This window comes from Anas platyrhynchos, chromosome 27 (genome assembly GCF_047663525.1).
Source record: "Anas platyrhynchos isolate ZD024472 breed Pekin duck chromosome 27, IASCAAS_PekinDuck_T2T, whole genome shotgun sequence".
NCBI classification, from domain to species: domain Eukaryota; kingdom Metazoa; phylum Chordata; class Aves; order Anseriformes; family Anatidae; genus Anas; species Anas platyrhynchos.
The window spans coordinates 9,046,554-9,072,820 of record NC_092613.1 but is presented as its reverse complement, the minus strand read 5'-3'; the positions used below and the strand labels follow the sequence as shown (position 1 = coordinate 9,072,820).

Here is a 26,267-nt window from a genome sequence, read left to right as displayed (position 1 = left end):
AAATGAAAGTGAGCAATTGACCCAAGGTGACTTTAAAAAGGAAAATGTTCTTGGCATTTTCTTTGAAATAAAATTAGGTGGTTTTGTTTTGTTTTGTTTTTCCCCCAAAATAATTGAATTTTGCTATTGATCTCTGTATTACAAGCGCTCAATTGGACATTAACCTTTTTCTAAGGGTGGCTTGTGGGTTTTTATTTGTTTGTTTCATCGTTGTTGTCTGTTGAAATATCTTCAAGGTAAATTCAAATTTCAAATGCAGTACTTGACTGATGTATTCCAGGAATTCCACTCTTGGTGCCAGTTTGGTGGCTTAGGAAAAAGCGGTTATTGTGCTGGGGAGAAGTAGTGATGGTAAATTAGCCAGGAGTTCATGTGGATCCCCTTGGGTCTCACTGTACACTGGTTTTGGGAGTCTGGGCCACGAGTGCCCCAGAGGAGGCAAAGCAAGCAGGAGCAGGTAAGAGGTGCTGCTTCCTCACCGGAGCCTGGTTGACTCCTTTCTTGCCAGGCCATGAGCACGGCAGCAGCAGCTGCAGAGGTGCTGGCAGGCGTGGGCCGAGTGCCAGCAGTTGTTGTGAAGCACCCTCTGAGGCACTTGTGCAGGTGCCAAGGCTGACCACACGTATCACTTGTTGGTTTCAGTAATGCAGGAGATGAAACTGCTCCATTTAGAAAAACCTCGGAAGGCTATGATGAGTGTTGATGTACCTATTCCTCGCTGCTTAGTGTCATTATCTCTTATTTTGGAGCTGGCTCCCAAGCCTGGGACTCTGTTGCCTCTGAACAGTGCTCACTCAGCACAGCTGCTTACCTCCTGAGAGACATTGTATGGACCTAAATGGGGGACAAAAAGGCCCTTCTCTAAGGGTTGTGTTGCCTAAGGAAAAGTACTGTGCAATGAATGAGGCAAAGAAGAAGGATGAAGGTATCAGTGAAGGGAATGCTTGGTTCAAAAACAAGTTTTGGGAATAATCTAAGTTTTGTTTGTTTGTTTTTTAAAAAAGATAAATAAGTGGGTAGTTTTAGGGAGTTTGTCATAGGAATGTTATGCAAAACTGTACGTGAGTTTGAATTCCTGGTAAGTTACTGGTTAAGTTTCCAATCTTGCAAAGATTGGAATCTCTGCTCAGTAAACATGGATCTGTGTAAGCCATGGTGCTGGCAGCAAGCAGCTGGAGATGGTGTTTGTCCTTGCATATGGCAAATATTTTCAGAAATACTTCCAAATTTGCAGATATATCTTAAACTGTTTGCTGCAAAAGGTGATATGGCTTGACCGGGAGGTGGTAGTGTCTAATTAAAAGTGTTTCTGTGACCAGCTGTAGGATATTGCTGTCTTAATAAAAGATTTCAGACGTTGTTATGGCAACAGAAGTTTTTTGGAAGAAGAATTGCTTAGTAGGTAAGTTGCTTTTGCCAGATAGAGGTTGCTATGCTGAATAAAGCACTGTGGTGGAAACCTGCAGCCAGATAGCGATGGTGAGATGCCCAAAACACATCAGTCTAGGCAAGGAGTCAGGAAGGACTGGTGTAACCAGGACGGTCCTGTCTGCAGCTGCACATGGATGTTGGAGCCAATGCCTTTCTGTGTATGGGTGGCATGTGCACCTCAGCTGCTCCAGGTGGAAGGGGATGCTGGTCCTGCCCAGCGTGTGGGAGAGGCACGGGGCAGTGGTGGGGCAATCCTGAGGTGCTGGGCAGCACCAGCTTCCTGGTGCCCTGTGCCTGTAATGTGGTGCTTGCCCCCAGGCTGGCCACAAGAGAGTGGAAATGGGAAGGGACCTGGCAGGAGAAAGCTGCACAAGGGACAGCTGGGGTAGGTCCTGGTGTTCCCTGCCTGGAATTTCAGGACTGAGCTCCTGGAAAATTTGCTGACTTGCATGAGCCTGTGTGGCTGGGCTGGAGGATCTGTGCTCCTAGTGCTGCTTGGGTGCTTGTGTAACTCCTGGGACTCATATAGTATGATAGCTCAAAGCACTTCAGCAAGTAATTAACAGAGAAAATAAACACAACGGCATTAATCTTAAACATACTCTGTTGTGATGTGGGGCTGAGGGACCTGTGCAGCTTTAGCTCTCTCTCTCTCCAGTGCTCTCATTATATTTGTACGAGCTACTCTGCTCCAGAGACTGCAAGAAATCATTCTGCTGAATATAATTGTAATTGCCTGTTATACAAGTTCTTCTTTTCTCATGCCTGTCAAATGCTGTTGCATGGCATGACCTGTCTGCTAAGTTACAACAGAAATAAATTAAAAAAAAAAAAAAGTTATAGAAAATAAGTTAAAGAAAAACAAACAACAAATTATGAAATGCAACAGCATTCTCAATCTTCATGGCCATCTGCAGCCTGTCATACTATGACTGGTACGAACAAATCAATAAAACCTACTGCTTTGGTTATCTTTAGCAGTTCTAATAGTTTGTGCAGTGTTCATGGGAACACTTGTTTCTCTGGCCTGACGATGTGCTGTCCTCAGAGCATTCACTCTTCAGTAAAATTGCTCTGGGGCTGGGATTTGAAACTGTGCCTCTGGAGAACTGAGAAAAAGGGAGGCCAGCAATGGAAGGGTTAAGTGGAATTATCTGGGCTGCAGCTTTAAAAACATAGTATGGAGGGGATGAAACTGAATTTAGTAGGAGGTTCTTTGTCTGGAACACGCCTTGGCAGTAAACAGAGATCTGATCTCAGAGGCAATAGACTGTCAGGAGCACGGCAGGGCTGCAGCGAGCTGAGATTTCTGGAGTCTGACCCACTGGTCTGAATGCTGAGGAGGGTTTGTAGAGCTGGAGATGCGCAGGGTGTCCCTTGAGGTGCTGCCATGCCAAAGGGTGGGACCGGTGTGATTAAAAATAAGCAAACCTTCTTCTCTTAGTTTGACTTTCTTAGACAGCCAGGGGGGACAGCAGAGGATGCAGTCTGGGAGATGAGCGGCACCAAGGATGACAGCCGCTGTCAGAAGGCAGTTCACATTGTCAGCGGGCTATGCCGGAAGAAAAGCCTGCCTAGCTTGGACCTGGATGCTTGCAGGGAATTCCTCCTTCTGCCTTCAGACCAGAGCCTGAGTATCACGGAGCCAGGTACAGTACTCTGGTCCTGTGTGCTTGAGCAATGCTTGTGACTGCAAACAGCCAGAGGCAGGAGGACTATTGCAAAGGGTAGGAAATGTTTGCAAGCTCATTGTTGGAACCTGGGGGGAAATGGTCTCAGCACACACATCTGTGTCATTATTTTCCTTTACATGTTCCTCATCTGAGCTTTTGGTGCGAGTACTACTTACCCTGTTGATGTGAACAAGTGTAACCTGGTGGGGATAGCTGTACTGAGAAGACAGACAGGGGAAGTGCTGGTGGAGAGATGGTTAATGATATAAAGTTCTGTGAAAGTTCCTCATTTTATTAAAAACCTAGGCTCCTGTCCTGTATAAAGCAAAAAGTAATAAAAAGCCTTTTTAAGAAACAGATGCCAGGAACAAATTGTTGTTATCCCAGCTTAAGAAAAGCAAGGATTTGCATGGATTTTTATTTTTATTTTAAATCAAATAGGGAATCTTAATGTACTTTCATGTATTTCTTTTAGTGTCCCTAAGAATCACCTGAAGGTTGTCCTCATCAGCTTGTAGAGCTAGAGAGACACACCAGCATTTCAGCAATGGGCTAAGAGCAGTATAGGGCTCTAAAAGTAAAGAGGCATTTCTTTATTGGAATGTGGTTAATTTTCTGTACACTTCTGATCACAGCTTCTTGTTCCTGAGAGGTCTGCTTCTGCCTGTAACTTAAAGACATTTGCAGAGGGAATTTACATCCCAGGGTCACACTCTGAGGAGCAAAAACCAACCAAACAAAATGCTTTTTAGCATTATTGATAACATTCTCTAAGTTGTTTGTGTATTAGATCATTTGTGCAGAGCGCTTATTCATTTATTTATTTATTTACTTTTGTAACTAGCTGACACTTATTTTAAGGTTTCTGTAGATAATAATCTACTAACCCGGCCTGGTTTCATGGCATAAGTATTCAGAAGCTTTTCATCTCCCCACATGAGGACACCTGTGCAGAGCCCAGGCATAGCACTGCAGCCCATCAGTTCCTGCCCAAGGCTCGTTGTGTCACCTCGCTTCAGTTCCTTCCTGCCAGTGTCTCACGCACCAGGACATGACTGGCACCAGGACACACTGACAGCTCTCTGCTTTCTCTGGGGTTCTGCCATCTGTTTGCTTGTAGCACTGCTTCTTCTACTGTTTTGCCAGTATGTTAGGCCTAACACCTTCATTTCACATTCCACTCCTCCTGTAACTTGTCATCTTAAAATGTCTTTGCTTTATATCTGCTTCTTCTGGAGGCCTCTTATCTCTGCTGGTACTACAGTTGTGCTGCATCCAGTGAAGCTGTTTTCTCTATTGCAAATAACTTTCTGCATTGTTACCTTTTTTTTTTTTTTAACCTTGGTCCCAAATTAATGTTTTCTTGACAGTATGCAGCAGGAATACCTGTACAGCTGTTGCTCTGCCTACACTGATAAGACAGATAGGGGCCTGCAATTGTTTGTGCAGCCTGTTAAGGATCTCATTAGTCTATTTTCAGGTCACAATCACATCATCATATCACTTTAACAGCTCCAAACATTTGCTCTGATCTCTGGTTTAAGTACCAGCCTCTGTCCCAGTGCTTTGTGCTGGGCTCTATGCTGGGCTGACTGACTGCACTGGGTGCATTAACAGCTAGTACTGCTGTCTCTGCTCTGCATGACCGGGCCCATTTTTATGTCTAGACAGCACTGAGGACACTGTTTAGGCCCAATAGGTACTAATATTTCTGAGATGCCTAGATGTAAAACTGCTCCAGCAAGGGAAACACATCTGTTTGCACTAAGCATTAACTAATGTTGTTGACTGCGGTGGTAAGATAACCTTTCCCATTAGTGTCTGTATGTGTATCTAATTATCTGCATTTGTGCTTTGTCCCTTTTCTGCTGAAGGCTTATGTTAAGCAAATTTGCTATCAGCCACCTGGACTCCTATGTTCAGATCTGGTGAGCTCTTATGCGTAAAGATGTGCAAATAAAAACCGATGTTGTGCAAAGATGAGCAGTGATAAGACTTTGAGATAAGGTGCCGTATTGATCCCAACAGGAAAGTCAGAGGAGGAGCAGTGCAGCACAAGTGCTGGATCCTGCTGAGGTGTTCCCAGTGTTGGACTGCACAACCATGGTAGCCTGGGTGTAATATTTTCTGGTGTAAAATTGACCCTCTCTGTCATCATTGTGTAAATTAAAGGACTTTTCCATCAGTTTGTTACCTCCTGGGTTAATCTATTAGGTGATGGATAAATCAGCTCAGGTTGGCAACTGTCCCCATGAAGCTTGCATTGCTGGCAAGCAGGCAGATGAAAGCACTAATGCTCCTCAATCAGGGAGACAGAGCTGCTTCTGCACGGCTGTTTGCCATTACACCCTGCAAGGTGATTTGCTTTTTTGATATCTTTCAAGTATTGAGAGAGAGCATTATTTTCTGGGAATGCTGTGGAGTTGCAAAGAAACTAACAGAGTATCAGTAGCCTTCTTGAACTGTATCTGACTGTGGATAAGAACTGTGAATACAAAAATAATATGTAACGGTTTATGTGAGAATATGTTGAAATGTGCAACTCTGGTTTTATGCAGTGATAGTTCTGTTGAAAGCATTTTGAATTGGATCTGAAAAGTGATAGCATGTATAAAGTAGATGCTTCCCTACTCTCTGTGGTTCAGGTTATGTAATAGCTGACTCCCCTACTTAGTCAATAACAGAAATGTAGCTGCAGTATTTCTCTAGCATGGCGTATGGTATTGTACACCAACAAAGGAGCATTGCAGGCTGCTGCTGGCTAGTAACCCAGTAGCTAAGTATGTCAGAAAAATAAGGTATTTGGACGAGGAAGGTACTGGTAATGATGCATCAGTGGCATGCGAGGGTGAGTGTTTGCCTGCAGTTTGGCCAGTGGCAGTGCCAGGAATAGAACTGATCTCCTGGCTGTGGGCCCTGAGATTGAGCAAGAGGCATCATCCTTTTGTTGTGTTTATCTAAAATCTCCCCTGTAGCTCACCCCATCTGATAGCTCTCTTCCCTGCCAGTCCTCAGCTGTTGTGCAGCGATGCTGTGAGTGTGACTAGCAAGCAGGCACAAGCTGTAGGCAGTGGAGATGCCTGTGATATAGAGACAACATTTACCATTGCGGTGATGTGCCTTAAAGAAATGGATACATCGGTTCTCTGCCCTGGAGCTGCAGCAAGTCCTCTAGGTTTGCAGAGCTGAGCTCACCGAGATCATTCGTGGAAAAGCCCTGTTGAAGGGTGAAGTACTTGGACAGCCCTGCGGGGGAACCCACGCTCGAGACCCCAGGGCAGTGCTGTGCTGGGCACGGTGGGCTACTGCACGTGGCCTGATGCCCCTGCGTGTAGGAGAGGAGCTGCTTGCTGGAGTGCAGCAGATTCCAGGGGCTTTGGGGTGCAGGGTGCCAAATCCCACTCTCCAGAGCCTGCTGGGGCAGCACCTGCACTCTGCTGACTGCTTGCATCTGGGATTGCTCCTAGAGGATGGAGCCCATTGCCTCTCCTGCAAGCAGCCCTGCTCCAGCCTGCCAGAACCCCTGGGCAGTGAGCATGGCATCACTCCTTGCCATCTCTTGCTACCATGAAGGGTGCTATGGGCTCATCTGCATGGTCAGGCTGCCACTGAATTTGGGCTGAATCACAGTACTGGTTCACTCCCAGTGTTTGCTGGAATCAGATCCTGCTCCCCACAGGTGCGTGGTGCTGGGCCTGACGGCAGACAGAGGCTGCCCACCCATGCTGGGGGTCGTGCCAGGCAGGGGGCAGCACACAGGTTGGGAGCTTGAGTCCACAGAGGGATTTAAAAACAAAATGATCATTCTGAAGTGAACATGCAGAGCTGGTGGAGCGTGACTGGAGTCTGTGACTTGTGATGCTTGCTGACTTTAAAGGAGGGAGTGTGGGTGCGATGTGGAAAGGAATTTACACCAGGACCTGAGCACATCCGGCACCTTTTTTTTTATTATTATTATTTTTTTTAATTTGCTTTCCCTCTTTGTATCAATTTGTCAAAAGCTTCAATGTCCTGTACAATAAGTATAGGCTACAGTATGTAGGTGCTGTGCAGATGTGTTGCAGTCTGTACCAAGAAAGTCACTGTGGGGTTGTGTGCACTGCCCCTGTTGATGTCAGCACAGCGTGTGTAGCCTCCTCAGACCCTTCCTTATGCATTGATTCTCCTCAGCAAAATGCCCTATGCTTTCCTAGCACAGGGTACTAGAGATGAAGCTAGACGAAGAAAAAGGACAACTGGGGAAAATGCAAAAACAGAGGAGTCTTTAAGATAACATTTCCCAGCACACTTTGTCAGCTACCCTTCCGAGCTCTAATCCTGCAATAATTCAGTGCATATTTAGCATTTTGCCCTTTGCGTGAACTATTCTTTTTAAACTTCATGATGTAGACAGTACACCTTGTACAGCAATGAATACCCTCCTGGCACTTAACAAATACTATTAAAATGTTAAACCCACATGTACATAAGTGTTCCTGCTGCAGGCAGAAAAAGGGCTGAATTTTTGTGCAATACAGGGTTTTTCATTGCAGGAATGCTGATGGCAAATGAACGTTTTTATATGGAGAAATTGCTTCTGAAATATTTTTCTTGGAAAAAAATATCTCTTGATAGGATGCTTTGACTAATGGGAAAATTGATGGCATGTCCATTCACTGATGTGGGATGCCTATGGCCACAAGCTATAAAATATGGGCAATTTTTGAATTTACTTATTGGCTGTAATAACACACTTCTCTGAATCACTGTTAAAGTGTATTTTAAGTAAATATGGTGCCATAACAGTGAACATGTTCAAAGTCACCCAGGCAAAACTAATATTAATCACTGAAGCTTATGTTTCCAGAGGCCAAGCATGCGAGTAGAAGCACCTACAGGCAAAGATATTTCTTATCACAGAGTAATGCACTTGCAAAATTGATTTTGCTTTCCTCTGTGAGTGCCTGGTCCACCAGCAGAAATGGAAACAGCAAGAGCTGCATGCAGCAGATTTGCTCTTTAGCTCAAGTAAAACAGCTTTGTGCTCTGATCCTGAAGGTGTCAGGTTCAAACCTTGCTACCAGTGGGAGGTTTACAACTATATTAAAATAAGGTCAAAACCTGCAGCAAAAATATAGGAAAAATGATAATATAGCCAGTCTATGAATATATGTTTATGTGCAGTGTGTATATTTATGACTTTACAGCTGGCTCTGTCTATGCACTGCGATGGTCCTGATAAATAAAATGCACCTATAGAGCTGTGTGGAGTGCGTGTGTTTAGGAGCTTTGTAAGTACATCTCTGCATAGCTGCAGGTTTGAATCTGCTTAATTGCTGTTGGTTGATTCATTCTTGAAGCAGTACAGGGAAGCTGATTATGTTTATAGGTTTTTTTGCGGACCTCAGAGCCTATTCCTGTGCAGCTGCAGTAGCCTCATGCATAGTCAGGGATCAGAATCTAAAACTCCATAGAAACAGGCAGCCAGATTGCTGCTGGTGTTAATTGTGTGTGTGAGCAGGCTGAGGACAGTGACCACGGATTGTGCTGAAGAACAGATACCTCTCTGGTAAGTCCACGTTTCTGAAGTTACTTTATTATTTTTTTCCCCTTTTTCATAATATGGAGCCTCTTTTCCTTAGCAAATATTTACTACAGAGGTTTCTGCCTTTGCCATTGAAACATTTTCTTTTGCTTTCAGTGTTTTCCTTGTTTCACCAAGACCAAGCATGTGCTTTTGGCTAGTTCAAATCAGGGCATATTCTTACTCTGATCTTCTCCGCTGTTTTGGAGGATGATTCTGAGAAGCTGGTATTTTTATGTTTGCAGGTGTTTGTTGCTTGACATCTTTGCTTTGCTGAAGTCGTAACAGTGCAATGTGTACAGCCTGCTGCATATACCGTGTATTCACTTACATTCACATGGTTTCACATGTTCTCATTCATTGTTCAGAGGTAAAACTAGAACCACACCTGGATCTCAGTTCTGAAATAATTTTTCATTTAAGTATAGTTTCAGCTATCCTTGTTTTTCTTACCTGTTTCTTCGTCTTACTGTTCACATTTCTAGGTATGCTTATATTCTTCTTTGACCCCATGTTTCTATCTCATGTTGGTTAAGCAGCTTTTTCTAGGTTTAATATTTGTTATTTCTTATTCAGAGGTGATAATATATGTTTTTCTTCCTCTCTGTATAATGTAGAAAGGAGAAGCTTGTCTGTAACAGCCCTTATTGTTTCACTTCAGTAGACTCACTAATATAACAGTCACTTATGATGGCAGTTGTTTGAGAAAGATGTGATTTGTCTCTCTGCCATGCATTGTCTTTAATTATACTTGTGCACAGCAAAATGGCATCCTAGAAGGACAGAGGAGGGACTGTACATTAAATTTTCTATGGGGAAAAAAAAAAAAAGTTATCCTGAAGGGTGTCTTGTGCATTGTGAAACTGCAGATAATAATTAAGGCCACTTATATTTTAGTTCAGTTTGTTATGCTGTAGCAGGGTAGTGTTTGACAACATCATAGGAAAATATGTAACAAAGACTAAAGGCAGGATGCCAGAAGCTCAGTTCATAGAAGCCCTTTCAAAGACATCAAAACATCATACACCTCCAGAGTATTTGGTTCCATTGGATAATAATTGCCCAGAAATTCTGGCACACTTGTATCTTTGGTGATATAAGTATTACTCTGATTTTCTATACTCGTTTGTAACTGCTGCAAAGAAATGTATGTACACTTGTAACAACACAGCATTAGATAAGTACAGCAAGCACCTCTTTAAATATATTCTTTCCACACTCACTACTTTATCTCTTGGACATCTGCGCGTATTTGCTCAGAGACATCTGAGCTCGGTTCTGAATCTGCTCTCTGGTCAAAATGATCATGCTAAAAGGATTTTATGATGCATGGCATGGAATGACATGAGCCGTTGGAAAAGGGAAAAAGAAGCTCAGAATCCCTTTAAAAAATCTGAGGGATCAGGCAGTCCAGTCTGCATGGTGACTGCTGTGTGGTACATTTTAGGGGTTAAAGATCGCTGTCTTTGTTACAAGCTAATGGAAGCAGCAGCAGCAGCTAATGACAGGAGCAGAGCCATTCAGGGAGGAAGTTCCCTGATCATTCAGCACAGCCAAGAGTCAGCTCCTCTGCCTCTTGAACAAAGCAGTGCTGCTTCCATCATTGCTGCATTATGAGCAGGGCAGCACAGGGTCTCTGCACAGAGCAGCTGGTCCCAGGCGGGGAGGTGACTGGGGGATCCTCTTGGCTGCTCTGTGTCCTGCAGACACTGTTCCAAACAGCTCAGTGCTCTTCTGCCATGCAGACCTGGCTGTCTGTCATCTGCCAGCTGTTAGCAGTGACAAGCTGAGAGAGGGGGAAAGAGGGAAGACATAGGCTTACATGCTCATGCTGGGTCTAGATGGATTTAACTGGCAACCTGACCTCTCAGGAACATGGATCTGTGTATTTTCCAGTCTTTCCAGCACATGTGGCCAGGGGAGTCTGCATGAGTCCTGCATTTCTCCTGCTCTGAAGGGGTTTACTATGGGATGGGTCCAGGTAATTAAAGCTCTTCCAGGTGTGTTCAGGTAGTTGAGGAGTGCCTTTGCTCTGGAGGGGCTGGGGGAAGTGGCAGTGCTCACAGTGCTGAAGCAAAGCCTCCAGACAGCTTTCCAGACTACCTTGTCCCAGGCTTAGGGTCAAGAGCGTTTTGTGCACCGTAGATCTCTGCTTCTTCTGATGCTTGGGCTGTGTCTCCCTGCATGGCCCCAGGTCCTGCTGGAGGGTCTGTGTTGCACTGGCAATCAGTGTTTGCTTCCTGCTGCACAAGATTCATGTTCTGAGGCTGCAGAGTGGGATGAAGGAGACCCTGGCTTTCTTTCTGATCACACTTTTGTTGAGATGTTTCAGGACAGGCTGGCTTTGTGTTTTTTCTTTTTTGAAACAAAATGGAGTCAGAGCACGCCTGCTGCTGTGAGCCTGGGCAATGAGCACAGCTGTCCCCAGCCTCTCTGATGTTACCTCACAACAGCTGTAGCTTTGACCAAGGCTTTGAAGAGTAATTTTAATGTCCAGGGTCTTTGGTCACTTATGGGAGAGAGAGCGATAGTGAAAACCTTTTGCTTGTTTTGTTTACATCACATCTTGAAATGAAGCCATATTTCTGCATCTCAGAAGGGTCCATAAGATGGTATTTTACTGTCTGCTTAGCTTTGCCGAGCTTCAGGAGGTCTGGACAAAGATGTGCCTCATATTGAACAGCCTCCCTGGCACTTGCATGCTCAGCTTAGGTCCTCTGTAGAGAGGTCACATCGCAGGGGGAAGATGACACTCAGGGTTGGAGATGTAACCTCAGCCCGGGGGATCACGTGTGTGTTCAGCACTACTGAGTCATTTACAGATGTTGCTACAGCATATTGTGATAAAATGTCATGGGATTAGCACACAGCTATGTACTATAATTATATGCAGTGTGGCTTATAAATAGTTCATTAGATTGTCATCAGCTAGGCATAAAGCAATGACAACTGTTACTATCTCATTTATAATACCCTAGAGAACAGCTGATTAAGACACAAAACGACCAAAATCACTGGGGAATGTTTCCTTCAGTTTGGAACATTTTTTTTTCTATTTTTTGTCACTTTTGATAATGGAAACGAACATTGCTGACATCTCAAAGTTCCACTTCTGGTTGCACATGCCAACAAAAGTTTGAGAAATGAGCATGCCTTTGATGCAGTCTGGAGGGAAAGTCTGAATCACTTGTGAGTAAGTAACCAGAGAATACCTTTCCTCAGCAGAAAGCAAGGAGGAGGGGAGAAGAGTGGAGGCTTGTGAAAGTTTTGCAAGTTGAGCCTGTATGGTTGAATGGTTCGACAGTCCCTTTTGCGTAAAACAGCCAGACTCCTGGTGCAGGTGGGGAGAGTACACAGCACTCCTGACCCATGCTGGTTCCTCTTGAAGGGATGCTATTGAGGTCTGCAGTGACTATACAGGCTGACATTGCTGATGAGCTCAGGTCGTACTGGACTTCATGACGGGTCACACTGTGCTCTGTCTCCAGCAGATACTTCTGGTCAAGCTAGCCCTCTGCAGGGTGTGAGAAATCCTGTGGGAGAGGAGCCTGAACAAATATCTTCTGTTTCATCTAGAATCCCTTGCAATAGTCACACAAAAACCGATACTACGCTGGCATTCATGGCTGTGTCTCTCCCAGTACAGGCAATAAGAACCAAGTGGCATAATGTGGTGTAAACATATGGAAAAGCTGGAGCTGTGCCCAAACCAGGGAGGGTGCTGAGACCATTGCAGATTTGTGTCCATGCCCTTTCAGCATAAAAGCAGGGACAGAGCTTCCTTGCTTTGCTGAGCTGGTTTCATTCAGAGTTTATGGGCTTCTTGTTTCTTCGGTCTTCTGGCAGTTCCTCCAAGAAGTGCCCAGGGGTGTGACAGAAGAGGTGATTGGCTCTGTTCCTATATTGTCCCCTTGCTGATGTCCTTGCTGACATGGAGTGTGGGGGATAAGGAGCCTTGTTGCTGGGGCAGGCACTCTGACAGTCTCCAAGTGGTTTGGCTGAAGTCTCCTCTTAATGTCACTGTTCCCTTATCTCCTGGGGCATCCATGCTGCAGCATCCAGATTTTCCTTTTGTTCTTGAGCAGTTTATTGAACATTTGTCAGCTGGTGAGAGTTACTTATCTGAAGTGATGAAAGTGCTTCAGCAGGCTCCTCTCAGCTGAAGTGTCCGTATTCTCATTATTTTGGGTATTTAGGAAGGGATGCCACTTGGAACCTGTCTGCTTCTCTTGCTATTACTGCATATTTAGGCTTTCTATTCCCTCCTCCTTATTATTATTTTTTTTAATCTCCAAATTTTAAAAAAGCACTGTAAATCTCTGCAAATGTGGAAAATGTGGATCTGTAGAGAGTGTAGAGAGTATCTGACCACATAACGTAGCCTAAAATTCATTCTGGGTTAGAGAATGACTAGAACTTTATTCCATGTGCAAATGTATTATTCAAATGTTTTCTGCTTAATTATAATTGGAACTGGAATTTATAAAATTTGGGGACTTGCAAGCACTGTCACTAATAAGCTGATATCTGAATTCTAGGACAACAATATAGATAACTGGAAAAGCTGCTAATGGAACAAATCTCTGCAAGAAGTTTTTTCTCTGTTCTAGTTGTTCTCCCAGATATAGAACCACATCTCCTAAAGAATTATGGTAGACATTTAGAAAAAAAAAAGAAAAAAAAAAAAAAGGCATTGTTTAATGAAGAAAGTTCTGTCTGGACTGGAATTATGAGGTTGCTCTCTGCACTTTGACTTAGTTGTTTGAAACACTGGTTCCCTCCAAGTTTGCCTTTTGAAACAGGTTGTCTTCATACTTAACATGCAATAATGAGATATTTTGAATTTTATGATCTTATATAATTACTCTCAAAATAGCTTCTGATTCATCCTTGCCTTTGAAGCCTATAGTTTGCATTCCAATAAGCTCTTGTATGGCAGGAACCCTGTGGTAGCAGCAAATTAATTTTTAAGAAGTTTTCTCTATCTGACTGAAACTTTGGCATAGCTAGTTAGAGCCTTCCTGTTTCTGTCTTCCTATAACCCAATAGGAAGCTGGGACATGCAGAGAAGGCGAGGAGGCTCTGTCTGGGTTCCCGTGGAGCCCATAATCGCAGGTGGAAACTGGTGAAAGCCGATAGAGCTAGACCCAGTGTCCAAGAACTGGGGAAGCACATGAACAGAATAAATGTCCTTTCAGCTGCCTGCAGGAGGACGGTTAGGTTTGCAGAGCTTCAAAGGAGGCATTTCAAAATATCTTTCAATGGTTCCTCTCATGACATCTGCAACATTCATCTCATGAAGCTTTCTGCCCCTCTGCCAGTTTGAGAGGGAAGAAATTTACTATTAAACATATAGTGAATTTTATATGACGAAAATTTTCACATTAAATGATCTGAAAAGTCTTCTTGCTTTCATGTTATTTTCAATTGTGCTGTCTTTGGATTTACCTGTGATTGACTTAGAGTAACAAAACAAGATTTACCCACGGTCTGCAACAAACAGCAGCAGAAAACACTGCTTACTTTCACTTAGCAAAGCTTTGTAAAGTGTACTCAAGGCTTGGGAATGTATATGGTGTATTAAAGATCTTCCATCCATCCTGTGAGTCTTAGCAATCAACTCTCCTGAAGAGTGCAGTAGTCTCCCAGGGGCTCTGTGGGCATTTCATAACACTGTGCTGCTTTGGAGAGACAAGAGGAATAATCAGTGAATCTTTATGTATATTGTCGAGAGACAAGAACACCCTATTTATTTTGTTCTGTATTGGTCACAGTGCCAAATATTTTCATTACTTCATGGTTCTTCCCCACATATTCTAAGGAAGTTGCACTTTCCTCAGGTGGGGCAGTGCTCTCTGTCTCTCTCTAGGGAAACCTGATAAGCAGCCAAGCTCCTGTTAGTTTCAGCAGGGTACTAGTAGATGCAGATAGAGCAGTAGGTGACACCTGACTCTTGTTGCTGTTGCTCAGATTTGTCCCAGGATATAAACAGTTTGGAGAGCCTAAGAAAGCAACTCTCAGCATGAGATAGTGCCTGAAGGACAAGAGAAGCTCTGCTCATTCCATAATTGTTTTCTGAGCCAGTTATTTAAAATCTGCTGAGAACTCAATGAAATATTTTTCTATTGATAATGACCACACCTTTGTTCTTTGTGATCTCATTTAAGCAGGACTCCCTGCTGCAGTGCTTCACAACACATCTAGCTCCTCTGCTGTTAGGCTACCTGTGAAAAGCAAATTGATGGCAGTTAGCCTTTGAAGTGGCAGCTGTTAATGACTTCTCTAGTTCAAGAACATTTCAGGACATTCTCCTATAGCTCAAAGCTGCCTAGAGAACATAGCCAGTAAATCAAGAAGAGGTGTTACCGAAATTTCAGATGACAACCAAATGTCAGTGAGTGGACCCGAAGATGTGACAATGAAGAAATCATATAGAGCACTGGCATGTTGGACACTCTCCCAACAGAGACAATTAGTGAGCAGGTTTGCGATGACTGCCTCTCACAACCATTTTCTGCACACCCCAGTGCATGCTTAGCTGTAGGCTCTGTTAAAAAGAGCCGCTTGCTGCTGCAAGAACTGGAGCTGTGCTAGGTGACAGGAACAGCCTGGTCTTTATTATTTGCTCTGTCACCATTCCCATGCCTGTGGCATGCTTGCAGAGGGGATAAGGAGCTCTCTGAGAGCTAAACATTGCTGCACTGCAGCTCATTTCACTCATCAAATCCATTGATTTGAAGCATTTTACAGTTCATAAGACAGTCAGTTTCCATCTCAAAATTCCTGTTACAAAGTGCTCTACTTGCTGCTTTACTCCATGGTGTCTTCTGGGTTTTGTTCTGAACTGTATTCCCAAAGGGGTTGTTCCCTTACTCTGTTGCAATTCTTGTTTTGTCTTTGGCTCTGCTTCTGCTAGATGCTGTGTAGCTGTGCTGGTTTAACATTCGGTTTCTGTTCCATCCATTCCCTGTTCCTTTGAAGCTCTGTAAAGCTTCAAAGCTGAACAGTGTTATTGAATAAACATGCCTATAGCTAGGATTTAATGTAAACCTCTTCCTTTTCTCCTGCTATTGTCCTGTGTGCCCATCTAGCCCCCCCACCCTGGCCAGCTGTCTGAGATTCACCACAGTTTTTCATGCCCAATTTCCAGGCCTCAGCTAATCAACCTTACGTTGCTCATGCTTCTCAATGGCAACAAAATTAGATCAGCAATTGGTGGTGCCTCATGTGGTCTGATGTAGCCCCAGAGCTTCCTGTCTTCTCTAGCAATAACTCTCATACTAATCCATCATTTGAATGCATGATTTCTAACAAAGCCCTACAGAAATAGAACAATATATGCTCAAAAGCACTGTTGCAATAGAAAAATGTAGCAGAAATGGACACAGAAGCCTGGAAATACTTCCTCACATGGTATAAGCAATGGCTGATATATTACACTGGAAAACCAGGCATGCAGTTAGCAAAAGAAAGGTTAAGGCACAACATTGTCACCCTCTACCTCCAGGCTTTGTCATGGTCCTGTAGCTGCTCCTCCAGGCAGCATTTGCTGTGGCAAGAAATTGAATTCTCCAAGTCATAGTTTGGAATAGCTGAGAGCTGGGTTTTGTTTAATTGTTTTTCAGCTGAAAGAAACTTAGTGGGAAACAAACCCGTCAGAGCTCTCCCTGATGCTGAGATTTTCCATTGGCCATTTGAAAGCTTACCAGTAAGAATCGCTTGCAGGAAATAAGTCCATTTCCTCTTGGAAAGATAAGGTCTGAGGCTTTGTCAGTGTCTGTGCATGGCAAAGGAGCTGTGGGACCAAAACTGTGATGACAGTGTTGCCAGGACCCAAACTCAGTAGAAAGCTGAGTTCTTCTAGCATAAGCCTGGCCCCACTCTGGGCCTCAGCCCAGAATATTTATTTTTTCAGTCCCCTTGAACTTTCACTCATGGTATTCAAGCTTTGTTTAGATCCAGCGGTTAGCTGGAGTGATTAATAGATGCTGGAGTGGTGAGAGAGCTACCAAAGGTATTTTGTTTCCTGTATGGGGAGTGGGTAGAAGGAAAGCTGAATTGCATCTCCTAAGATATTAAATATAACTCTTCACATTAAACTCAGAGCTATCTGTGAATCTCTTTAATGATAGTGCAAGCTACTTCAGAGTAATAAAAGTCAATGTTGCCACAATTAGACCAGTATTGTCTTGCAGTTAATAGACTGTTGTAATCATGGCTTTGTCATATTATTAATCATTTTCTGTTTGGACTTTACTAATTATCCCCTTTGGTAACTCAGCTGGGGTAGTATGAAGTCATCAGCAACATAAAATTGATTCATGGTTCCACCATATTCTCTTAATTAGTTCCATTCCAAGATGAAACAAAACACGTAGTTTTTCCTGACGGGTTGCTTTCAGAGTGCACTAATATGAGGGGCAAGAGGAGGGGGCTGGACTAAGTGAGAAAGGATCCCCCTTTCTTAACTTTGCTTTTAGCTTCAAAATTTGAAATTAAAATGCAGTCTTTTCAACATGTCATGGGTTATCTCATCTTTTATTTGGAAGGCATAAGGAATCCAGTAAAAAGTAGTGACCTCAGAAGTTTTGTAGTTTTGAGTCATCTCATGGACTTTGTTTGAAAGCTCAGTAGCAAGGTTTTCAGATATTACAGAGAGACTAAAACACAGAACAAGAAGTCAAGGTAAAAGAGAAGTGAAATCATTCTGTGGTAAAGTTTAAAGGCTTCAGCATAGGAGAGGGACAGTCTTGGGCTACACAGCTCCTGAGCATCACCTAGCCAACCTCTCACATCCCTCACCCCTTTCTCCATACACACCTGCTCCTGCTGAAAGAAAATAAAAGTGCACTGTTGGTTTTGTAACAAGTTGGTCTAAGCTGTTTTGTGCTGTCTCTGAAGACTTTGATTCATTGCTTTCCTTATGCCAGGCTGCAGATGTGGGAGACCAGAGTCTCAATTGACTCAGTTTTCATGTTTAACCGTACCTTCCACTGCATAAGTGGTGATAAATGATCATTTAGCATTAGCCTTCCAGGTATTGTTTTCTTTCTCCTGTAAGAGAAACCATTCTCCTGACTCAAGAAAGGAAAGCTGAGAAAAGTAAGTTATCAGTGTCGGCCTTTCTGTGGATGTGCTTGCATATGTCCTGGCAGCAAATGGCTTACTGGTTTAGAAAGCTCTATTTCTGTATAAAAAATGCCATTTAACACAGATGGGATGTGCTCTTCAGCAGCAGCCTTTTCTAATCATATCCTTCAATTCAGCATTGAACTGTTCTGATGGGGAATTTGTGGCACAATTAATGCACCACTGGCTCTTGCCCCAAAGGATCCTTTTCCAAGATATTCTGGTATGGAAAAACTTGATGAAGGTCTCTGCTTTATAGTGAAGTTCCAGGACTGCTGGTTGATGATCACTTCTTGGGCACTGCTGTAAGATGCTATAGTACTTTGTCTCTGTAGGGATTCAGTCAAATTCTCAGTTCTTCTCAAAGTCCAGGTACACACAGAAATATACAGGGTCACAAATTCACAATTTCGCTTTTGCTTTATGTACCATGCTAAACCACTACATCAAGAAGACCTTTGTGAGTGAGACAACTCCTGAAGGAGTTGTTTGTGTGTCACCAGGTAAGTAATAACTCAGTGTCTTCTCCTAAGCATATCAGCTCATGCAGGCAAATGTTCATATCCATGTCTTTCCTGCTGCTTGTTCCTCCTCCCTGCCTCATTGGTCATATGAGAGCTATGTCACTAATGCTTTGTAGCAGGACCTGAAAAAAGCCAAAAGCAGCTTCCAAATGAAGGTTCCTCTGGAAAGTGGCTCCTGCTCCCAGAGGGGGACCAAGACTGGAAAATAGCCATGTTAATTTGTACTTGTCACTGCCTCCTTTAAAAGTTTATCTTTTCAGTTATGAGTTGTAATAAAATCCGTTTTTCAACACGACAATTTCTCCCATGTCTCTCTCAAGGATCTGGGTTAAAATGAAGTGACAGTAGCCAAGTTAGGTAAGAACACAGGGAGGAATGGCTAAAGCCATGCTGCAGTTGTACAGTCCTGCTTGCCTGATAACAAACCAACAAATAATTTACTGTTTTTGTTTTGTTTTAGAGGAGAATAGAATGGAAATATAGTTCTTCTTGTATTTTTCTTTAGATGGGACATTTCTCAGCAGCAACAAATTTCATCTGCCCCTTGCAGAGCATGGCAATGCAGCCAGTCTGGGGGAGGCTTCTGTGTGGAAAAGTAAGGGCTGAGCAATTCCTGTGCTGCTCTGTGTTAAACAAAGCCCTTTCTCATTGTTGCCAAATCCAGATACATCCCTCTGTATCATCTGCTTGGGTAACCTCGTCTCTGAAAGTTGCATGCAGTGGGATAATATAAATAAACAAGCTAGTCTTTGGACTGAAATGTCCTTTTGGTCTTTGGAGAAGTCTTTGGGAAAAACAGGCCTTACCTCCGCTTGATGCAGGAATATCCAAGCAACCTCAGGCCCTAAGGAATTTTCTGTTAGATATGGTATTGTCTTCTTTTACAGTTGTAAAAATTGTAATATTGTAATTAGTAATAATTGTAAATTAGAGGACATCTAAGGCATAATGTTTTGAATACTGGGTATTTTTTAAAGTAACTGATATTTTCACATTCACAAGAGAAAGCTCATTAACTCAATTAAGGTCAATTCTGTCCAACTAATAAGTCTAATAAGTCAGGAAAAGGTCTTGGGGAAATTCAGTGTCATCTTCAGACAAACCAATATTCTTCCCAGGCAGATGCTTAAAAAATGTCCGTAAAATCTTGATTCCTTCCACTTGTGTTTTATGTGAGCTGTCAGAGTAGGAGGTCATGCATAAAAATATCTGTGAATCCTGTCAAATACATTATGAATGCCAGTTCAGCAGGAAGTGACATGGACTAAGATGTTTCTCAAGCTGGCAACAGGTTTTTCAGAAGGGATAAGTGATTATTTTGGATGTTTTCCATTAATGAGTCTCGAGATTCATGCATACTATATAACTCCTTGGAATGGACATAAGTATCTTTAGAGGAACTTTTCTGCTACATAACTTCCAGCAGTAATAGATTCTGCATTGCCACTATTTCCTTTGTAACAGTAAATTTCCTTGCACAGTAAATTTAAATAACTGGGAAGAATGCATATCCAAGTGAGGGCTTATGTTACTGGTTATTACTTGCTGACAAAGCAGTTAGTAAAAGTAAAATCTGCAAAGCAGCTTGGTTCTGAAAACACTCCTGCTGGGCTGTTAGATATTTTTAAAACTATTTCTGTGAAAGTCTTCACCGAGCAAGTCTTTGAAGCTGAGCTGTGTGCCGATGATAGTCCCCAGTTTCACCTGTGTCCTTACAGGCTGATAGAGATATCTATGATACACTTTCTAAAGCTGATGTCATTTTTAGCAGCAGTTGCCATGTATTAGTTCTCTCTTTAAAACTCATTTTTGTGACTAATCATAAGAATAATTTTAAGAATTATAAAGATGCTTTCTGGGGAAAGACTTTCAGATAGCTCTTCATCACCAAGGATAATTGCGTGTATATGGATATCACCAAGCCTGCTGGAGTTCAAGGAGTGTTTGGACAACACTCTCAGACACAAGGTTTGATTTTTATGGGTTCTGTGTAGAGTCAGGAGTTGAATCCCTGTGGGTCCCTTCCAACCCAGGGTATTCTATGGTTCTGTGATTCTGTCTATGCTCAAGCTATGCATTTCTTACAAGGATTTGAAGGAACGGCACTTAGAAATTATTGAATTTCTAAAAGATGCTTGCAGAGGAAAGAGTTGGAACAGGAAGAACAGATGTAATTGCAAAAAGTCCAGATTCTTGATTTTTATTATGAAACTGTTTGACACTGAACAACCTGGGCACAATTCCAAGACTTAACCCCAAACATAGAAAGTGGTACCTTTGTGCTCATTGCTTTTAGCCAAATCTCTAAGGAAGCTTCACTGCTGACTTATACAATCCTATTTATTATTGAATAGCAGTATGTATTTTTATCCTGGAGTTATAGCAGAAAATAAATGGTGCAATCTGACCTGTACAGGAGGCTGTTGAGGAAGAGGAAAAGCTGCTTGCAAAAACTTCTGGACAGCAGTCATTCTTTCCATCTGTACCTGCTGGTAGCTTCCATCACTTCCTTTCAACACAAAGAAACTGAGGACAGTTGGAAAGATTTGCCTCAAGCTCTTAGTGAATTTGCAAAGCTAGGTAATTTTGTGGAAAAATAGTGCATCTATCTCTTCTGGTATATCAGAAACAACACGTGGTTTCCCAGGTGTTTGGTAGAACTGCCTTGTACCACTGCAGATGTCACACTTTGTGTACCTGACACTTCCTTGAGATTTCACTTACAGTGATTGATGGAAAAATCCTAACAGTAACTGTTGTGTTCCCAGATAGCACATTAGCAAAGTTTGATGATAAAAATGGGTTCCTTAAACAGTTTGCTTTTATGGTTCAACAACAGTTGTTTTGTTTTGTTTTTAATCATTTTTAAATTCAGCTCTTTTGTCAAGATAAAAAATTAATCTTTCCTCATATTTTATAGATTTTCTCAGCCTTAAACATTAATTGTGTAATTATGGTTGCATGAAACTAAAATATATGATCAAAGGAAACAGAAGGTCTGCTCATGACTTCTAGTTAAGGTAGAGCATATTTCAGAAATGACTTTTATAGTAGATATGATGAAGCACAGATGTGAGTTTCCCAGATTATCTGCTAAAAGCTAAGCTGCCGGCAAGGATGAAGTTTGAGAGAAATTGTTTTAAATACAGTTCTTGAGAGAGTCAAGTCTTAGAGCACAAGGAAGGGAGAATCTGCTTGCTTTAAGTGCTTTTAGACAAAACCCAAAGAGGGGCTGTCAGTCATGGACAAAACAGAAACACTCGGCTTGCGGCCATGCACTAGGACTTGGCCAGCTCTGACACAGGCTGGGGCCCTGTTTCCTGTGGCTTCTCCCCTCTGTCTCCTGCTGACGGCTGCGGGCTCCCCCCTCACGGCAAAGCGCTGCCCACCCAGCCACTGCTCCGCTCAGCTCACCCGCACACGGGGCGAGCTGCGGGGCGTGGGGGGCCCTGCACAGAGTGCGTGTCAGCAGCCACAGCCTGCCACTCACGGCAGTTTCGCTCTTTAGCAGTAGCACCCCTCTGTTCCTTCCCTCAGTTAATTTTACGGGCCCCTTGCTGTATGTGCTAAGAATAATTTTAGCTAAAACTATGGATACAGTTCACAAATAAATGCAGCTCTGGGCGTGTTTCTCTGGTCTGTGGTAGTGAATTAAGTAGGTGCTATTTCACGTCATAGAAAAACATTTATGGTCCAAGTGTACACAAACAAAAGCCAGCAGGAGGTAATGGTCATGTTGTATAAAATTCTGGAGTGTTTGATATTATTTTGCCTGCCTATATGTCCTGACTTGCACTTACATAAATGAGGAGCATAGCTTTACTGGTCACTGCAAGTAGCACAGCAGACAAAGAATTTTCCTTGAATTCAAACCAGTCTGTGACTGAATTTTCCATAGTCCTGACACTGCAGACATAATTGCAGTACAAAAATTTGTCGTCTTCTCCAGGAGATGGTATTTTTAGGTATTTCAAACTCTTGGAATTATGGTTTGAGCAGGGATTTGGGAATTAAAAATAGCCAATATTTTCTCTCTTTGAATTGCTGTGAATCATTTCACAGCCAAGATCTGATATATATTAGGATTTCCTAATTCTTCTCCTGTGGGTATGGAAGCTCTTTCCACTCCAGAAAAGACTGAAATACTTATTGTAGGAGATAAAATGACTCAGAAAGTCAGAGAACATTCATAGACTCTGTGCTATTCAGAATAAGGAAGCATGTGTATTACTTTCTGTACAGTGTTCTTCTATATTTGGTTTCACTTCATCAGCAGCTTGTGTTTTTTATTTATTTATTTTTATTTACTTTTTATTCTCTGTGGGCACAGCTGGGGAAGAAGCTAGTGTTACTAGTACAACAAAAATCTGCTTCCAGGATCATGTTTTTGCTTTTGTTTTTGTTTTTAATGCAGTGCCTGAACACCTGTGTTATGAAGCAAAAAGGCATTTTCTGACAGGATGGCACTGGAACTTGCTTTTCTATCATTCAGTTCTGCAATTCTGCTCAGACTGAGGCTCAGTCATTTGCCAATGCCACAAGAGAAACCCAGGATGGTATTTTATAGCCAAGCTAAGCATCACAGTATAAAAATACCTAACTCTGGTCATCTGGAGATGCCCTTTTCTCCCCAGATGTGTTTGGGGCAGGCAGTGGTCCTGGGATGCACACTTTGATTTGACTCTCTCTTGCAGACCTGCTAAAAGCTCTCCATTAGGCATGATATATGTGGCTTTAGAGCAGTTCTTCGCTTTACTTACGGCTTTCTCACCGTCTTTCTTTTCCTTTCTTTTCTTCTTTCCCATTCCTCCCCTCTCCCTATCACTGTTGCCTTCTCTCCCTTTGTAGAGCTCTCCGTCAGCCTCCTCGCGGTGATAGTTGTTGTGTGTGGACTGGCCCTGGTGGCAGTTTTTCTGTTTCTCTTTTGGAAGCTGTGCTGGGTTCCCTGGAGGAATAAGGCCATTTCCTCTAACCTGGCCGTCTTGCAGAGTGAGGCAGTCTGTAATAAGGAGAACATGGCAGACAAGCTGAAGGACACGGGTACCATAAGTTTCCTGGAGGCAGCTGTGAAGATCAGCCACACTTCACCAGACATCCCCGCAGAGGTCCAGATGTCCATGAAGGACCACATCATGCGGCGTACGCGGATCCAGAGGCAAACAACTGAGCCTGCATCTTCTACCAGGTGCGTGGGCGCAGCGCTCTGCAGGAGGTGCTGTGCCTAGGTGAAGCTGGCTGTGGGGGGGGGGAGAATGTTGAATTGATCCTAATGTTCAGATGTCTTCAGGGAGGCCAAAAAAACATGCCCACCCACATGCTGGATTACTTTCTAAAGATTCAGCATGAACCAATTAATGTATTAAGGCTAGTTTACTGTGGGCTGTTTAAATAAATAAATAAATAAATAAAGTTTTCAAACCTTATTACCGTGACTTGACCTCATTGTGTCAAGCTGTCAGTATGCTTTGGCCACTTTAATTTTGTTACAACATGAACAGCAGACTGGAGTATCAATGATGCTATGTAGTCAGACAGACTCAGACCTTTTTGCTCTCTCTATGTGGCTCATTGCAGAAACAATTAGATAAGCAGAATCAATGTATTGCTCACTGTCGAAGCTTAGCATGAGCTGTATTCAGTGCTGGTGATCAATGTGCATCTCTGTCAGACAGGGACAGAGATTAAAGCATCATGTTTGTTAAATTTAGGATAAGACTGTGTGAACCTTGGGACACCTCTGCAAAAACACTGAGAAATACGGTACCTCCTCCTTGACACAGAAGGCTGTGAATCTAGGACAGGAAACAGTGATTGCCTGGCTGTGTCCCAACACTTCTGCTTGCTTTGTTGGCCATGACTATGATGTGTAAGAGAGTACATATAACTGTGAAGACAACCATAGCTCAGAAAAATTGTCTGCAGTACAATAAAATACCTTTTTATTTAAATAGCACTACTTTTTGAACAGCTGATTGTCTCTCTGTCATGCACACACTCATTCTGTTTTTTTTTTTTTTTTTTTTTTTTTTTTTTTTTTTGTTTGTTTGTTTGTTTGTTTGTTTGTTTGTTTTTCACTTTTCCAATTTGGGAGGAGAAAAAAAAACCAACAACTTAATTTGTCTTAATCATGACAAATGAAGCAGGACTTGTTTGTACATCAGAAGGTGTCAAACCCACTTTCTCACACAATTGAGCCTGGCATGAACTACAGGAGACAACCAGACCCAAGGATATTGGGGAACATCCTTGTGCAGTCTGGGCTCTGACTCAGCCCAGCCCAGAATACCTTTGAGGAACCTGCCAAAAAGGAGTGGGGTCTCTGAGCACCACATATCACCAAAAGCTAATTCTCTGGCTCTGCAAGTTATTAGTATGGTTAAATAACTCCATAGATTTCTTGTAAACACCAGATAATCTGAAATATTTTAAAGTCCACATAAAGCATTTCTGCTTCACTTAGATAAAGTTTTGCTTGTGTAAAGTTTTACTTGTGCTGAAGGGGAGCTCAAGGCAAGAGGCAACTTCCAAATGAGGAAGTGCATTTCTGTCTGTCAAGAGTTATCTATCATTTTTGGAGGAGAGTCTATTAGCAAAGTTTGAAAGCAGCAACACCCAGAACAAAACCTAACTTTTTGAGCTAGTAGTGTTTTTCTCACTTTAAAAGATCTACTTTTTGTTGTTGTTTGTTTGTTTTCTTGAGAGAAACTTAGTGCCAGTGTCTTGGAATTTTAAGGACTGAGGGGGAGAAAAAGTTCCCACACTGGGTTGTCTGTAGCTTGGTAAAGGAGTTGTTTGGTCTCATATATTTAGCTGTGGGCTGTTACTTGTGTAACAAGTGAAAAACTGCAGCTTGCAGCAAATACTGTGACAGGAAATTTGCTGGACTAGTTCCTCTGATCACTGGAAGTTGTCATTCAGTGTTCATTCTCCATAGCAGAGGTCAAAATCACCTATTGTAGTCATTCTTGTGCTCTCCCTGCTTTCCTACTTTTAGTAGTTCAGGAGAAAAGGAAAGGAAAGTCGTTGGAAAAACATGCAGCTGTCCTCTCTTCCTTCTGCAGGCACATCTCCTTCAAAAGGCACCTTCCTCGGCAAATGCACGTATCCAGCATGGACTATGGCATGGACCCACCTGCTGTCGCTGAGCAGCCAACCAGCATAGGCCGCATTAAGCCTGAACTCTATAAGCAAAAATCTGTTGACTCTGAGGACCCCAAAAAAGAGGCAGCAAAAACCTGTGGAAAAATTAACTTCACACTCAAGTACGACTATGAGAATGAGACACTGACTGTCCGAATTCTCAGGGCTTTTGATTTGCCAGCCAAAGATTTCTGTGGCAGCTCAGATCCCTATGTGAAGATCTACCTCCTGCCTGACAGAAAGCGCAAGTTCCAGACACGAGTCCACAGGAAGACTCTGAACCCCACCTTTGATGAGTCCTTCCACTTCCCTGTGCCCCATGAGGAGCTGGCAAGCAGGAAGCTCCACCTGAGTGTCTTTGACTTTGACAGGTTCTCCAGACACGACATGATAGGAGAAGTTATCTTGGAGAACCTGTTTGAGGCCTCAGACCTCTCCCGGGAGACTTCCATCTGGAAGGACATTCAGTATGCGACAGCGGTGAGTATCTGTTATGGGGGTGGTCCCTGCCCAGGCAGCACTGCAGGGTGGGATGGGTTGGCCTGCTTCTTTTGGCTGAACTGCCTGAAGTGGTAAGTCCTGTGCAGCTGCCAGCTGACGGGTGTTTTGCAGATGCTACCATTAGCCCTGGGAACCTACAGCAATCACACACAGGGCTGGAAAAGAATTTTGTATGTAGAAGCTTGTCAGCATTACCAGATTCCTGGTTTGCTGGAATTTCATCCCCTTGGTAGTGACTTGATGTTATCTCACCTATACTGAGTCTCATTGACACCAGGTTTGATAAAAGCTGGAATGAGGGGTTAA

General features: G+C 42.9%; 1 protein-coding gene across 2 annotated transcripts in view; it reads left to right on the top strand.

Annotated features, from left to right (window-relative positions):
• Positions 1-2,655: 2,655 nt before the first annotated feature.
• Positions 2,656-26,267, top strand: part of SYT6 (synaptotagmin 6) — a 37,952-nt gene continuing 14,340 nt past the window's right edge. The window contains exons 1-3 of one of the 2 annotated variants that reach the window (XM_072028485.1): positions 2,656-3,080; positions 23,169-23,505; positions 25,382-25,940. In XM_072028485.1, the coding sequence (XP_071884586.1) occupies positions 2,927-3,080; positions 23,169-23,505; positions 25,382-25,940 (1,050 nt within the window). In that variant the 5' untranslated portion in view covers positions 2,656-2,926. The remainder of the gene's footprint in view (positions 3,081-23,168; positions 23,506-25,381; positions 25,941-26,267) is intronic. The other variant, XM_013092214.4, reaches the window with a different exon arrangement.